Here is a 17037-nt window from a genome sequence, read left to right on the forward strand (position 1 = left end):
AAAATCCTGTACTCCCCTCCTAACAGCAGCATGGGTATACCTACACCACGTGAACTGTGGCGACTCAAGGAGGCAGCTCACCACCACCTTCCTCGAGGGCAATTGGGGATGGGCAATAAATTGGCTTTACCAGGAGAAATCCTGTGAAAGAATAAAAAATGAACACCAAGTGTGATGAATGTTTAGAACAAACTATTAGATGAGATAGTAGTTAGAGATGTTCAAATAGAGATTGAATGTTGCACTCATGAGAATAGAGGTTTAGAGCGATGAGGTTTGACAGGACAAATTAGTTTACCTCATTTTTGATATTCCCAGTTTTAATTTTTGATTAGAGGGAGACCTTCCACTGATTTAGTTTGGCTTTCTTTTTAAGTGCTTTGAGAATGTGTGACTGAGTTGTGTAATTTGTGCAAAATCAAATCTGTTTTTGCAATTCAGATTGTTGTAATAAGTACACACTACCAAACCGACTTGTGTTTGTACTGTCACGTAAACATCTTCTTTTGTGATATTCAGGTGCAGAAACAGGATATCGCAATGGAAGCTCTACACCAGGAACTCGAGCAGACAAATGATGAGCTCGAACGGCTTAATTTGAGCCACTTGGAAGAACGAGCCCGACTGATTGATGATTTGCAAAGTTGTGAAAGAGAGATTGACACGCTTAAGGAGACAATTGTGGAGAAGGAGTACAGGCTGACTGTCCTCTCTAAGAGTGTGGAGGAATATTCAGAGCAGAATGAAGCATTGAAAATGCAGAATAGATCCAAGGAGCAGGAGGCTGGAGAACTGCAAGCAGCCTTAGCAAAGGTTGAAATGGAGGTCACGTTACTAAAGAAGACTCAATCTGTTGATGAGCAGACCATGAATAACAGCATCTCTACACTTGTTGATCAACTTTCTAAGGTGGAGTCTGAGCTCAATCATGCTCGGGGTGAAAGTGAAGCTAAGGGGGAAGAAGTTGCAGCTCTAATGAAGCAGATTGGAGAAAATAACAACATCATTCAAAGCCTACGTTCAGAATTGCAGGAGAATACATCAAACAGAGTTCATCTTGTGGAATGCCAAACTCAGATATCCTCGCTTGAAAATAAGGTTGCCGTAACCACTCAACAGCTTCAAGAAACTAATGCTGCCAGCCGGCAAGAAATTGAAAAACTCAAGGCTCAGTTGACTGAAATCAGCTCAGCAAAAGGAAGGCTTGACAGCTCACTCCGAGAGAAGGAGGAGAAAGAGCAATGTTTGGAGAATGAGTTGAAAACCTTGAAAAATCAGTGCAACAACCTGATAGCTGAGACCGTTGTTAAAGAGGGGGAGCTGTCGAAGTTAACCAAGCAACTTGCCGAACATCGAGAAGAAGCTGACAGGGGACTGCAGGAGAAGCTGGACACTGTTGACTCTTTGGAGCAAAGGCTTCAGAGTATCGAACAAACTAATTCTCGACTAGTGCAAGAAGTACAGGCGAAAGAAACTGAAAGGCAAGATTTAAAAAGGCAGGTGGATGAGGGGAGCAGACTAGTTGCTGACTTACAAATGCAAACGAAAACGGTTGATGAAGCAAATGCGCAACTGCAGGCAATGGTGAAAGATCAAGTTCAGAGCCTTTCAGAGCAATCCAAGCTTCTGTCTGAGTCAAATGAAAAAATTGCTAATACAATGGAGATCCAGTCCAATTTGGAGCGCCAGGTGAAAGAGATGTCCATTGAAAATGAAAATCTCAACAAGGTCCTGAAGGATAAAGGAGATGAGCTTTCAAAGAAAGATGATGTCGTGCAACAGTTAGAAAATGAAATGGTTTCCAAAGAAGAACAGATTTTACAGTACACCAGCACGATCTCACAGCTTCAAAAAGAAAAAGAAGCATTCATCCCAAAGCTGGACCTTCTAAAAGCTTTGGAGCAGAAGGAAGTAACAGTGGGAGAGCAGTTACATGAAAAGATGAATGAGTGTAACTTTCTGAAAGACCAAATCCTGGAGCATCAAAGAACGACTGAGCAGATTCGAGGGCAACTGCAGTCTTTGACAATGCAGCTTGAAGAACTTAGGCTTTTAAACACTAAAAAGGAGGAAGCTTTGAGCAGTAAAAGTGCTGAATGCAGCTCACTCCAAAACCAGCTTTGTGAGGGGCAAGAGAGATTGTTGCTGCTACAAGATCAGGTTCAGGCACTCAATATTGAACTTGGGGTCAAGGATGCGGCTTTGAAAGAAAGGTTGGCTGAATGCGATGACCTGCAGCAAGTACGAAGTCAGCACCAGCTTACAGCTGAAAGCTTAGAGAGTCAAGTACAAGCATTGACAGAAGAGAAGAAAGAACTCAGGCAATGGTTGGATGATAAAGAATCTCTCATAAACACTCAGTCCAGTGAAAGCCGTGACCTGCAGGGACAGCTTGATCAGAAAGCTGATACGATCGTGTCATTGCAGAAGCAAACGGAAGCACTGCATATTGACAAGGAAAGGCTTCAGAGTGAAAATAAGGAGCTGCAACTATCTGTAAGTAAGTGGACTGCTGAGCATCATCAGCTGCAGGAAAAGGTCAGTGACTGTGAGTCTGTGGCTGCCCTTGCACAGGATCAAGCACAAATTCTCAGCACTGAAAATCGCAAATTCAAAGAGGAACTTGAGGAACTGAACACTGCGCTACACAGTAAAACAGATGAGATTACAGCCCTTCAGTGCTTGCTGTCACAAAAGGTGGGGATGATAACCTCCTCTAATGAAGGCGCCAGCACCTTAAATGTTGCTACTGAGACCTTTACACTGCAGCTTGAAGGGAAACGACTCTCACCCAATCAGCAGTCAATGTTGCTGCCTCAGCAGCAGGCCAAACTGTTGCAAGGGGAAGGACAGTTGAGTCAATACGTGCAGATAATCTCACAGTTGCAAGCTCAGGTCCAAGTTATGATGTGCGAAGCCACTCAGCTTAAGCAGACGCTGCAGGAGAAAGAGACCACCCTTCAACAGCAGACCGGTGAACTCGGAGAGCTTCAGAAAAAGGCTGCAGAGCACGGGGCACTGGAATTGCAATGTATAGAACATTTGGGAACCATTTTGAAACTTGAAAACCAAATCCAGGACATGACTTTTAAAACTCATGAACTAAAGCGCGCCATCGAGGAAAGAGACATGCTGCTGGCCTGTAAAGTCGAAGAGTGTGTCAAAGTCAAGACAGCATTTTCTGAAACCGAGGATTCTGTTTCACAGCTTAGAGCGCAACTGGCTGCTGCCATCTCTGAAGCTAATCAGCTGAAGGGTGTTATTCAAGAAAAGGAACTGGCCCTGTTGCAGATCAAGGAGAGTACCACAACTTGCAATGAAGAGTTGATGCTAAAGATACAGGCGAAGGAAGCTGAATATGCTACACTTAATGAAAAGTTTATTAATCTTGAACATGTATTTTCACAACTTAATAGTCAAATAAGCCAACAGAATTCAGAGTTAAGCCAACTGAAAGAGGTTCTTGTTCAAAAGGAGGCTTCAATTATAGAGCAGAGGAAACTTGTCAGGAAATGGCAAGACAAAGCGAGCGAGAGCGAGCTGCTGAAATCGCAATTCAGTGAGAGCACCGAGCAGATTTCTCAGCTCCAGAGTAAAGTGCAGGACGTGCTTTCAGACTCGAAGCGACTTGAGGAGTCGCTGCAGGATAAAGAAACCGCTTTTAGCCACCTGCAGGAAAGGTACGCTGCGCAGTCTGAACAGTTCAGAGAACTTAATGCAGAGCTTCGTGCAAAGGAGGAAGAAATAGCAGGACTTCAGAAAGTACTTGGTGAAAAGGATGCCCGTGTTCAAGTTACAGAGAGTAATGCAAATGCTTTGATGGCCGAGGTTAAGTCACTGAAAGAGGAACTGCAGAAGAGTCAGATATCATTAACTGACTATGGGAACGCTTTGCAGCAAAAAGACGAGACGTTTGCTATTAATCAGAGGAATGTGGATAGCCAGATTGCAGCTCTAGAAGCACAAAAAATCCAATACAAGGAAGCGGTAGAACGACTTGCGATGGTTAATCAGGATTCAAAGCAAGCTGAACTAATCCTTCAGAAGAAATATTTGGATCAGACGCAGCACATTGAAAAACTTGAGTTAGAGCTGAAGACTTTGAGCGAAAAATCAGCTCAAGACTATCAAGAAAAGGCTGCGCTGATTGAAAATCTTCATCAGCAATGTGGTCAACTTAAAAATGGAAATTCGCAGTTGGACCAGCGGGTTAACATGTTGATGGTGGAAAAGGAACAAGTGAGCGCTTCATACCAGAGGCAGTTACAACAGAAATCTGATGAATCACAGGTGCTTGAAGAGAAGCTTGCAACAATGTGCGACATTAGGGAGAAGCTTGATGTTGCACAGCAAATGAAGGATGAAAACGAATGTCTTCAAAAGCAGGTCAGTCTTAAATCCGAGGAAATGGCAAAACTGAGATTAGAAGTTCAAAAATTAGAACAAAACCTGATGGAATCAGAAAGGAAATGGTTGGTGGAGTTTGGTATGGAAACTGAGAAAAAAAGTCTGCTCACAGAGAAACTCAACAATTTAGAGACTCAAACAGAGTCGAAAGATGTTAAGATAGACAGTTTGCAAAAGACACTGGATAATTTGCAAGAGAAACTTTGTGAACAGTCATCTGCATTACAAACCAGTGCAAGTTGCCTGAAAGAACAAGAAGTGCTGGCATCAAACTTCAGTCAGCAAGTTGTTGAAAAACAATCCAGACTGGATGAAATGTTAGCTTTGGTTTTAAGCAGTGAATCCGCAGTGGATGAGTTGAAGCAAATTTTGTCTGAGAAAGAAAAAGAGATTGAAAATTTGCAGAATAGCTTTTCAGCAAGTGAAAAGGGTAGATCAGAAATCACAGACAGCATGGCTGATAGATTAATGTCTTCTGAAGAAGAGAAGTTTTCACTCTGTCATGAGCTCAAACAAACTAAATTAAGCCATCATTTGGAACTAGAAGCTTTACAGAGACAAGTGGCTGATCTTCAGGTGTTGCTGCAGCAGTCGCAAGCTGAACTAAAAGAAAAGCGACATGATGTAGATGAAAGTTTCCAACAAAGTAGTTCAGCACAGGAGCGGATCCGTACTCTGGAGGAGGAACTGAACAAGAAGTCCCAGCAGTTGGAGGATGCAGTCAAGGAAAGTGCTCAGCATTTTGATTCCCTGCAAGAGAAAGAGCAAGCGACGCACATACTGAACTTGCAAGTAAACCAACAGCAAGAGTTGGTGTTCTCTCTCAGTCAGCAGCTGAGAGAAAAAGACGCTTCTGCCATGCAGCTTACGGAATCCATATCAAAGGAAATGGTTAAAGCCGCAGAGGAGGAAAAACACTTGACTGATCAAATAGAAAAGCTTAAGGCGCAGTACTGTGTTTCCGATGAAAAAGTAGACCGGCTTACACGTGAACTGGAGGAGCACAAGAAACACCTGGAACGGCAAGAAATTCTTCTGAGTACCAAAGAAATCCAGTGCCAAGACATGACTACCGAAAACGAACAGTTGCGTTCGCAAACACAAACGCTTACGAAGGAGAGGGACTTGCTCAAAAAGAAGTTTCAAGCTGCCTTACTAACTAGAAGGGATTTGATGAAGAAAGTTGAAGAGCTGCAGAAAGGAGCCATCGCTGACACAGCAAAAGATCAGCAAGTCGCAGAACTGCAGCACAGTTGCAGAATGCTCGAAAGCCGGACACAAGAGCTGAGCTCTGAAGTGACAATTGGACAGAATCAGATGAAACAGCTTGAGACACACCTGGAAGTCCTGAAGCAACAACTGGTAGAAAAGGACACCGATATAAATGCTCTGAGCGAGACCCTTTCTCACAAAGAAACTGTTGTGGAACAATGGCAGAAAAATGTCAGTAAATGTGAAATGGAACTTGAAGCCCTGTCTGTGGAGTTGCTTCAAACTGTTCAAGGGAAAGATTCCTCAATTGCGCAACTCCAGTCTGCTTTAAAAGAAAAAGAAGAGGAACGCTGTCGACTTAATTCAGATCTTGAGAAAATTAAAATTACATTATCTAAAAAAACAGAACATCCAAACACGGAATCACCTGCAGCTCCGGAAAGTGGTGGAGTTGGTATCACTGAGGTCACCGACCAGCTAAATGCGCTCAAACTAGAAAAGGAACATTTACAGAAGAAACTTCAAGCTGCTCTTTTAGCTCGGAAGGAAACTATCAGAAAGGGTCAAGAGAAGGATAAACATCACAAAGAGCAGCTGTCCCTTCAGAGGGAGGAGTACAGCCACCTTTCAGAAATGTACCTTGTGCAAACCAAAGAGTTAGAAAATGTGAAAGAAGAACTAGCTGCCCTTCACCAAACATATCAAACAAAGCTAACGGAGTTTGAGTGCAACAGAGAGTTAATAGGGACTTTGCAAAAGCAGTTGCATTCTGTCAATGTTTTGCTCGGTGACAAAGAAAAGATGTTGGAACAGCTTAAAGTTCAGCTCGAGGAGCAGGAGAGCAAAATGTTTGCCGCCTTAGGTCAGCAAGATGAAGTTCAGACCCTCGAGAAGAGATTAGCAAGCATGGTTTCCACGTTAGCAGTTAAGGATGCTGATATGAAAAGCCTTCAAGGTGATAACGAACAACTGCAGCAAGATAAAACAAAACTAATATCAGAGCTAGGAAGTGCGCAAGTTAGGATTGCTGAAACATCGGAAGAGGCCCAAATGCTAAAGCATTCTCTGTCCAGCCTGGAATGTCAGCACCAAGAGGAAAGGGAGAAGCAGGCTGCAGAGATCAGTTGGCTCCAAAATCAGTGGCAGTCAGTCCAAGCTGAAGCTGCAAACCTCAAAATTGCTTTGGAAGGGGCACTTGAGGATAAGGAAAATTATTCTCGCATGCTAGAAAACTCAGTCGAAGAAATGGGGACTCTGAAAACACAACTGTTGGATTTACACAGGGAGAAAGATCAAATCCAATCACAGCTGGCCGCCTTTCAGCAGGAGAATGCCGAAGTCAGATCAAAATTGAAGCAGGCTCACCAGTCTGGAAATGCAGATGCAGATAACCTGCGCACACAAGTATCGTCTGCACAGTCAGAGCTAGAGAAGGTGCGTGAGAGTTTACAGGAACGAGATAACACCATAAAGTCTTTGGAATGTACATTGTCTGAGAAAGAGAAGCTCTCAGAGGAACTGGAATTACAATTGCAAAAGCGGGCAATAACTTACGAAATGGAAAAGGAAAGAACAAAATTGCCCGTCATCGAAGTTCAACAGAGGGCAGCAGATAATCCTGAGGAGAGCAAGTCTAAAGAACTGATTCAGAGAAAACTGCAAGCAGCGCTAATATCCCGGAAAGAGGCCCTGAAAGAAAATAAAACTCTGAAGCAGGATGTTAATTCTTTAACATCCGAGAAAGAAGAACTTACTTCCAAGACTTCTACCCTTGAAAGAAGCACAGCCGAAATGAAGAAACAGCTCGAGCTTTTACAGCGAGCAGCTTCGGCACACCATGAAGAGAAGAGGAGGCTTCTTTCTGAAGTAGATAAAATATTTGCAGAAAAGCAGGACTTAAATGTTGCATGCGCAAGTCTAAAGCATACATTAGACACGGTAACTCAAGAGAAGCAGGACTTTTCTCACAAGCTGGATTCATTCAAGAGTTCCCAGGCAGCAGAACTGTCAGAGTGGAAGGCCAAACATGATGAGCTGAAGAATGAGTACGAGTCTCTTCTGCAGTCCTATGAGAACATTGGGAATGAAATGGATAAGATGAGGCAGATAGTTGAAATGACCAGAAAGGAAAAGCAAGAGGTGACCTTCAGACTCCGTGAAGTTGATGCTGAGCGGCAAAATATTGAGAAACAGCTCGAGGAGGCCAGTGATCAAAATGAAAAAATGAAGGACAAAATGAGAAAGCTGGCAAAATCCAAGCAGCAGCGAGTTCAGGAGCTTGAAGGGGAGATTGAAAGAGTCAACGTCGAGTTGCAAAACATTTCTGCTGCAAATCAGAGCCACACGAGTGAGTGGTCCGTTCAGTATACTCAGCTCCTGGAGGAAAACAGATCACTAAAGCAATCCTATGAGGAGCTTAAGTCAGAGTTTGATAAAGCTCAGAGTGAGAGAGAGCATTTGCTGAAGGAACTTAACATGTCTGCATCCATCCTAGAAGAGCTGCAGACCAAATTCCAAGTCAATGACTCATTGTCTTCAGGCGTGCAATCTCTGGACGCCAGGGCTGGAGAGATTCAAATTGTGGAGCAAGCAACAACATCGCTGTCCAAGAAGCTTCAACAGTTGAAGTTGCATCACAAGGTGGAGTGCCATGAAAAAGATTCTACAATTATAGAGCTTCAACATGAAGTAAAAGCTTACCAGCAGGAGACTGTAAACTTAAATGAAAAAGTCAAGATTTTAGAGGATGACAAATCCCTCCTCCAGGAAGAACTTGAGAATGTTCAAGAAATGTCAGAGAAAGTCAAAAACGAGAAAGAGTATCTGGAGGCAGAATTACTTAACAATGCTGACAAGATCGATCAGCTCACAGAAGCATTGAGGACACTCCACGTGCAAAATAATTCGCTCATCAACGAATTAGACGGCTTCAGAGAAGAGAAATGTCAGTTGGTCAAAGAAAAGGAAACGCAGGAAATAAAGCTAGTCAAAGAGTTTGAGGAGAAGCTACGGTCTGCTCAGAGAGGGAAAACCAGATCCAAGGGTGAAACCAAAGAATTGCAAGAATTGTTAAAAGAAAAGCAACAGGAAATAAATCAATTACAGAAGGACTGCATCAAGTGCCAGGAGCTCATTTTGGACTTGGAGCGAGCAAACAAGACATCAGAATCTGCCTGTGAAGAAATGCGAAAGAAACTCGAGTCTGCAACTAAGAAAGCCTCCAGTTCCGAAGAGCAGGTCAGACTTGTTCAAGAAGAAGTCGTTTCTTATAAAGTCTTGCTCCGCGATGCCAGAAATGAAGCTGATGGCGTTCGTGCGCGGTGTTTGGGGCTAACGGAAGAACTGCAAAAGAAAGAAGAGAAAACAAAAGCCCAAATAACTGACAAAGAGAAGGAACTCCTTATGATCTTGGACCAACAGAAAACAATTCATCAAAGAGAAATCGTCAATTATCAGGACAAACTCGACTTGTTGGAACACGACAAGGACAGAGTGGTCGCAGAACTCTTAGAAGTGCAGGCTGAACTAAATGGTCGGGATCTGCTGATTAAGAAGCTTCAGGGCGAGTTGAATAACAATTTGGCGAATTTGGCAGCGTTCACAAAATGTATGTCCTCCCTTCAAGATGACAGGGACAGGATCATTGAAGAGAGCAGGAAATGGGAAACGCGGTTCCAAGATACTATCCAAAATAAGGAAAACCAAGTGCAAGCAAAGGAAGAAATGTTGCAAAAACTTCATGAGGAAATCAAGCTGAAGTCTTTTGACCTCCAGGCACTCCAATACAGAACTTTAAAGATGGAGCAGACGATAAATGGACTTACGGTGAGCGGTAAAGATGCGGAGAGTAAACATCAGAATGAAATGGCTAACATGAAAGAGACTATTTGCAAACACAATGAAAAAATAGAGGAGATGGAGGAATTGTTGAAAGAAAAAGAGGCAGCCTTCAGCAAATTGTCACAGGAAAATACTAACTTAAGCGCACAGCTTTCTGACTTGAGCCACTCTGAGAGCAAGTTGAAGGTAACAGAGCAAATGCTGGAAAAGGACCTGACGGAAAAACAATCGGAAAACCATCAGCTTCAGTCTGAAAATGAGAAATTAAATGCTGACCTACAGAAGCAGAATGCGATTTCCCAGCAGCTGAAGCTCATGCTCAGCAATAAAGACATGGAGATCTCGAAACTCGTGTCATCAAAAGATGGTGAAATTTCGGAGTACGTAGCAGAATTGCAGGAACAATACAGAAAGCAAATGGAGGATGATGAGAAGCAGTTGAATATTCTTCAGCACGATAGCCAAAAAGCAGCCAATGAAGCCAAAGAATTGCGGGTGCAGATGGACAAAAGTAGAGAAGAGAAAGACAAAGTTGTTGCCAAAATGGATGTGTTTACAAAATCCATGGCCTCCCTCCAAGACGACCGAGATCGAATTTTGTCAGAATATACACAACTGGAGCAGCGCCATCTTGATATGCTAAGTCAGAAAGATGCCATTATTCAGGAAAGTGCAGCTGAGAACAATGAGCTTAAGCAAGAGATCAGAAATCTGCTCAACCAGATGGATGATCTTAATTCCGAAAACGCAATGCTGAAAGCACAATTGATTAAGCACAGGGAGGAGCTTAACCAGATCTTGTCCTTGAAAGATAACCAATTGAAGGAGCTGCTGCAAAAGCAACTGCAGCAAATTAAGAATCTTGAGAATGAAAAAAGCGGCCTTGAGGAACAATGGAAAGAAGCACAGAGCTCTTTTGAAAAAAGCAACGAAAGCGTGAAATCCTTGCAAGCAGAGAACAAGCGAATTTTGGAGCAAGTTACCGAACTCAGGGCTGCTACTTCAAACACAATAAAGGATAAACCTGAAGCAAATGAGACCAAATTAATTCTCGAGCTTCAACAGAAACTTGAATTTAAAACTCTGGAATGTGATGAGCTCAAGAAGGAAATCAATGTGAAGAGAAGCGACCTGGAGGAACTTGAACACAAACTTATTGAAGTTGAGGGTCTGGCGGAGTCAGAGACCAGGGTTAAGATCTCGGAAAAAGCTGTTGAAATGGTTCAGGGAAGAACTGAAGAAAAACCGGTTGGGTTGCCAAAAGATTTGGTGAGTGAGCAAAGATTTTTGGATATCATAAATGAGAATAAGGAGCTTGCTTCTCAGACAGAATCTTTTCAGAAGGCAGTGGTGGCTCTACAGAGTGACAAAGACAGACTGTTACAGAGCACCCAGCAACCCCAAATCAATCAGTCAGATGAACTCAAGGTCGAATGCCAATGAGGGTTCATTGTATTGTGCTACTTCCGAGCCCCATCTTCTGTATTTTAGTTAACGGAAATGCATTTCTAATAGGAGCCATCCAATTATGTACAAAATAATGGGGCTGCCTAGCAACAATTGGGTTAAGTAGAGAACCATTGCAAGGTGCTAAATATAAAATGTTAATTCAGTCATGAGATTACTTATTTGGTGTCGGGATTTGTATCTCAGGTTATGTAAAATTACCAAATTTCTATGTTTAAATTGCCTTTTAAAGGGAAAGAAAGGGCTAAGAAGATGCACTGTAACCATATTTTGCAATCATGCTTGCAGAAAATTGAAGAACACTTTTTAACTTCCCTTACAGTTAAAAGAGACTGTTTGCCTCAAAGATCGGAATTTATGGAATGACCCCTCTGAGATAACATGGCTGAGAAAGAAAGTGGAAGAACTAGAAAAGCTACTTCAGCAAGCAAAATTGCAAGAGCGCACTGAGCAGGATCTTTCTTCCTGCCGGAATGAGTTGGCCGATCTGAGGTTTGTTACAATTTACGTTAGAATTTCAGTTTGAAAAGGAATTTGCATTTGCATGGTACCCTCTTGACCTACTCCGAACACCCAAAGTGCCTTGCTTCCAATGAATTGTCTTTGATGTGTAGTTTATGTAAGCAAATGTGGCAGTCAGTTAGCCCACAAGGAGCAAATGAATCAACTGATTTTGTTTTTGGTGCTTATTGAGGGAGGAATGTTGGCCACGGCATGAGGAAGATCGCCTGCTCTTCTTTAAATAGTGCCATTGGATCATTTCCATCCACTTGAGCAAGTAGAAAGACTCTTGTCTGAATGTCTCATTCAGACAACAGGACCTCCAATGAAGTAGCTCTCCCTTTACATGCAAAGGAATGCCGGCTTGGAATATAACTTTCTGTAAGTCAATTTCTGACTCCAAAATGAACATGCTTCCAGCAAGTACTTAATATCTGCTGTTATAAATTTTGTGTGATCCCGGAGGAATTCACTGTGCAGGACTGGTCAATTTAGGAACATCCTTGGATTATAAGACGATTGATTACCATAAATCAATTTTATAGGGAGGGGATTTTAGTCTAGTTTTGAGACCAGGCCTACTGATCCGTATTTATGTGGCACAGCTTTCCAAGGTCGGTGCTGATTGATTTAGTGCACTGTCCCTTGCGGAGCTGCTACCCTGAAACAGTGCAGTTGAAATACGAATCAAATTCTGTAAGCAGTAATGTCCCTGATAGAAATTCATGGCTGATAGATCAGCACATTAGCTGCAACGGTGGACGCTCTGATGATTCTTCACCCTGTGAGCTGTAAACCAGAATTAGAATCATAGAATTTTACAGCACAGAAGAAGGCCAGTTGGCCCATCGTTTCTGTACGCGCTCCCGAAAAAGCTACCCAGCCAATCCCATTCCCCAGACCGATCTCTGTAGCCCTCTAAATTAATCACTTTCAAAGCTCTCTGCTGACACCTCCAATGGAATCCACTTCCACCACTCTTCCAGGTAGCGCATTCCAAATCCCAACAACTCTCTGAGCAAAGAAGTTACTCCTCATCTCACTCCAAGCTCTCTCGGAATTGTGACCCCTCATCACTGACATACCAATTAGGGACAGTAAGAAGTCTCACAACAGCAGGTTTAAAGTCCCGGCTCCAAGATGGACTTTAACCTGGTGTTGTGCGACTTCTTACTGTGCTTAGCCCAGTCCAATGCTGGCATCTCCACATCATGGATACCAATTAGGGGCCGTAAATATAAGGCGGTCACCAATAGATCCAGTCGAGAATTCAGGAGAATTGTTTTTTTTACCCAATCTGCTTTTAAACAGCTTGCACTTTTGGCTCTGTGTCTTTCATGTTCCATTTTTTTTTTAAAGGATATTCATCCCAAAGATAGGACGGTTAATGATATATGAGGAATGATGACAAGAACATGAGAAAGAAAGGGAATGAAGGGTATGCTGATAGGATTCAGTGTAACAGGCTGGGAGGAGGCTCACATCAAACATAAACACCAGCATTGATCTGTTGGGCTGAATGGCCTGTTTCTGTGCTGTAAGATGCCAGGTAATAAGTAAAAACCCTGCAATGCCACCAATTATAGGTGCATAAGCTGTTTGGGCAATTTTTTGGAAGCAAATCCTGCACCAACCTTCCCCAAGGTGTTCCATTTTACAAGTGCATCTCGTATAACTTCTGTTTTGTTGGTGATAGTACGTGTTTAATATTATTTTTCCCTCCATCAGTTGCAAGAAATCAATTGCTTAATGTGCAACATCTATTTTATTTTCAGAATTAAAGACAAAATTAGTGCATTGTCGTTTCTTCTTTTAGATCAGAGAAAAACTTCCTGCTTTCAGAGTCTCGTGCGATGAAAGAGCAATGCCTCTCAACAGTTGCAGATAGAGACAGACAAATTGAGGAACTGAAGAAAGTGAACCAGGAGGTGTGGGGTAGTGAATTAAGAAATGTAAATAGTGCGCACCAGATAAAGGTAAGCATTTTAAAAACACATTCATATTTGTTTCAATGGATGACTCACCTTTGAGGTAACCTTAACTTTCCTCCCCAAATATGAATCATCAGCATTGAAGGAATCCTTGTTTTCTTTACATCAAACATTAGATCTATCTACATTTTAAACTGATGCATCTTTAAATGCCAGCCATCATCTTTGGGTAGGAGGGTAACAATCTGGGTTTGGGAGGTCCCATGTCCGATTTCTTTTGGGACAGTCATTTAAAACCATGTACCTTGAAGGTGGCATCACTGGAATTCAGCAATATATGGTGTATGTTCCTTTCCTTTCCTATTGACCTGCCCATGAGTCCCACTGTTGTGTATCATAATATTGAGAAAATTGCTAATGAGGGACCATCGCCCTCAATCTCCACCAGTGTTCTCGGAGTTTGTGGCAAGATATTCGCTTCAATCCTGAACTGGCTCGTTTTTCCTCCTCTTGTCATGTGGTACAGGCTATTATTGCTTTCATCGATTACCTGAAGACACATGCTGTGGGAAGCAACACACAGTATAAGCATCAGGACCCATGCCTGAAACAGTTGTTAGGTCCTTTGTGTATGTAAAAACGACAGCCCTGTCTGTCTTGCAAAGTTGGGGTTACAGTGGCCCTGTGCTATCACTGAAAAGATAAGTTTTTTAAAAATCTGCTTCTAAGCATGGAGTGGGAGGTGCAGCAGTGCTTCTCCTGGTGCCAGTTGAAACCACCACAGGCTGCTACCCACTACCCCTCCTTGTTCATCCCCCTCGGGTCCCAATTTCTCCCGCCCTACTTATTCTACTCAGTAGAAACATTTGCAAATTATTTTTTCTTTGCAATTCATGGGAATACCAGTCCTCTTATGGAAAAACAATGTTGCAAACTGGTTTTGTGTTTTTGAGACATCAGTTGCACTTCATAAGATAAAAGAAATTGGAGCAGGAGTTGGACTATTGCCCCTCGGGCCTTACCCACCAATTAGCTAAGATCATGGCTGATCTGATTGTGGCCTGAACTCCACTTTCCTGCCTTCCCTGATAATCCTCAAGTGCTTTGAAGATGAAAAATCTGGCTAACTCAGCCTCGAAACTATTCAATAACCCAGCCTCCACGGCTGTCTCAGGAAGAGAATTCCAAAGATTAATAACCCTCTGAAAGAAGGGAATCCTCCTCATCTTCTTAAATGGAAGACCCCTTACTTTTAAACGGTGCCCCCAAGTTCTAGATTGCACCCTCCCACCCTGGAAAGGGCACATCCTCTCAGCATCTATCCTGTTGAGCCCTTTTGAAATCTTTTATGTTTAAATAAGATCATGTCTCATGGTTCTAAACTCTAGTAAGTATAGGTCCAACCTGCTCAAAAGTTTCCTCATAAGACAAACCCCTTCATCTCAGGATTCAGCCTAGTGAACCTTCTCTGAGTTGCCTCCAATGCAGGTATATCCCTCCTTAAATAAGGAGACCAGAAATGTACACCTACTTGTGTAATCTACCCACCTTGCAATAAAGGCCAGTTTTAGAGTCATACAGTATAGAAGAGGCCCTTTGGCCCATCAAGTCTGCACTGACAAAACAACACTAAATCTACACTGATTCCATTTTCCTGTACTTGGCCCATAGCTTTGAATGTTACACCATTTCAAGTGCTCATCCACGTACTTTTTTTAAAGGTTGTTAGGTTTCCTGCCTCTACTACTCTCCCAGATGTTGCATTCCAGACTCCTACCATCCACTGGATTAAAAAAAAAATGTTGCTCAAATCCTCTCTAATTCTCCTGCCCCTCATTATTGATCCTTCAACTGAGGGGAATAGCTGCTACCTATCCACCCTGTCCATACCGCTCATAAGCTTATAGGCCTCAGTCAGGATCCTCCCTCAGCCTTCTCTGCTCTAAAGAAAACAATCCAAACCTATCCAGTCTATTCTTGTATCTCAAATGCTCCATCCCAGCAATATCCTGGCATATCTACTCTATACCCCTCCAGTGCAATCACATCCTTTCTATAGTGAGGCAGCCAGAACTTCCAACACTACTCCAGCTGTGGCCTAACTAAAGTTTTGTACAGCTCCAACATAACTCCCTACTCTTATAATCTATACTACAACTGGTAAACACAGTAAGAAGTTTAACAACACCAGGTTAAAGTCCAACAGGTTTATTTGGTAGCAAAAGCCACACAAGCTTTCGGAGCTCCAAGCCCCTTCTTCAGGTGAGTGGGAATTCTGTTCACAAACAGGGCATATAAAGACACAGACTCAATTTACATGAATAATGGTTGGAATGCGAATACTTACAGCTAATCAAGTCTTTAAGATACAAACAACGTGAGTGGAGAGAGCATCGAGACAGGCTAAAAAGATGTGTATTGTCTCCAGACAGGACAGCCAGTGAGACTCTGCAGGTCCAGGCAAGCTGTGGGGATTACAAATAGTGTGACATGAACCCAATATCCCGGTTGAGGCCGTCCTCATGTGTGCGGAACTTGGCTATCAGTTTCTGCTCAGCGACTCTGCGCCGTCGTGTGTCATGAAGCCACCTTGGAGAACACTTACCCGAATATCAGAGGCCAAATGCCCGAATCACGAGCATTCAGCCTCTGATATTCGGGTAAGCGTTCTCCAAGGTGGCTTTCACGACACACGACGGCGCAGAGTCGCTGAGCAGAAACTGATAGCCAAGTTCCTCACACATGAGGACGGCCTCAACCGGGATATTGGGTTCATGTCACACTATTTGTAATCCCCACAGCCTGCCTGGACCTGCAGAGTCTCACTGGCTGTCCTGTCTGGAGACAATACACATCTTTTTAGCCTGTCTTGATGCTCTCTCCACTCACGTTGTTTGTATCTTAAAGACTTGGTTAGCTGTAAGTATTCGCATTCCAACCATTATTCATGTAAATTGAGTCTGTGTCTTTATATGCCCTGTTTGTGAACAGAATTCCCACTCACCTGAAGAAGGGGCTTGGGGCTCCGAAAGCTTGTGTGGCTTTTGCTACCAAATAAACCTGTTGGACTTTAACCTGGTGTTGTTAAACTTCTTACCGTGTTTACCCCAGTCCAACGCTGGCATCTCCACATCACAACTGATAAAGGCAGTGTCCCATATGCCTTCTTAACTACCCTATATTAACCTGTCGTGTCACCTTCAGGGATGTGTGGACAAGCACCCCAAGATCCCTCTGTTCCTCAGCTTCCTAGCACCTTGCCATTCATTGAGTACTTCCTTAACTTGTTACTCCTTCCAAAGTGCATCACCTCTTACTTTTCAGGGTTAAACTTCATCTGCCACAGGGATCTGCCCATCTGACCAACCTGTCTATATCTTCCTGCAGTCGAACACCTTCTTCCTCACTATTAGCCACCCTGCCAATCTTTGTGTCATCTGCAAACTTCCTTATTATTCCCCCTCACATTCTCATCTATCGCGTTTATATATATATATCACAAATAATAAGGGACTTAGCACTGATCCCTGTGGTACGCCACTGGACACTGACCTCCAGTCACACAAAGAGCCTTCTATCACCACCCTCTGTCTACCACTAAACCAGTTTTGGATCCATCTTGCCAAGTTATCCTGGATCCCATGTGCTTTACCTTCTTTATCAGTCTCCCATGTGGGAC

At 43.0% G+C, this 17037-nt stretch overlaps 1 protein-coding gene across 7 annotated transcripts in view; it reads left to right on the plus strand.

The window, feature by feature from the left end:
- Positions 1–17037, plus strand: part of LOC144498965 (uncharacterized) — an 80614-nt gene that overhangs the window by 54566 nt on the left and 9011 nt on the right. For all 7 annotated transcript variants that reach the window (XM_078220961.1, XM_078220964.1, XM_078220963.1 and 4 more), the window contains 3 exons: positions 520–10728; positions 11249–11418; positions 13244–13403. In XM_078220961.1, the coding sequence (XP_078077087.1) occupies positions 520–10728; positions 11249–11418; positions 13244–13403 (10539 nt within the window). The remainder of the gene's footprint in view (positions 1–519; positions 10729–11248; positions 11419–13243; positions 13404–17037) is intronic.

This window comes from Mustelus asterias, chromosome 9, assembly GCF_964213995.1.
Source record: "Mustelus asterias chromosome 9, sMusAst1.hap1.1, whole genome shotgun sequence".
In the NCBI taxonomy this organism is placed as follows: domain Eukaryota; kingdom Metazoa; phylum Chordata; class Chondrichthyes; order Carcharhiniformes; family Triakidae; genus Mustelus; species Mustelus asterias.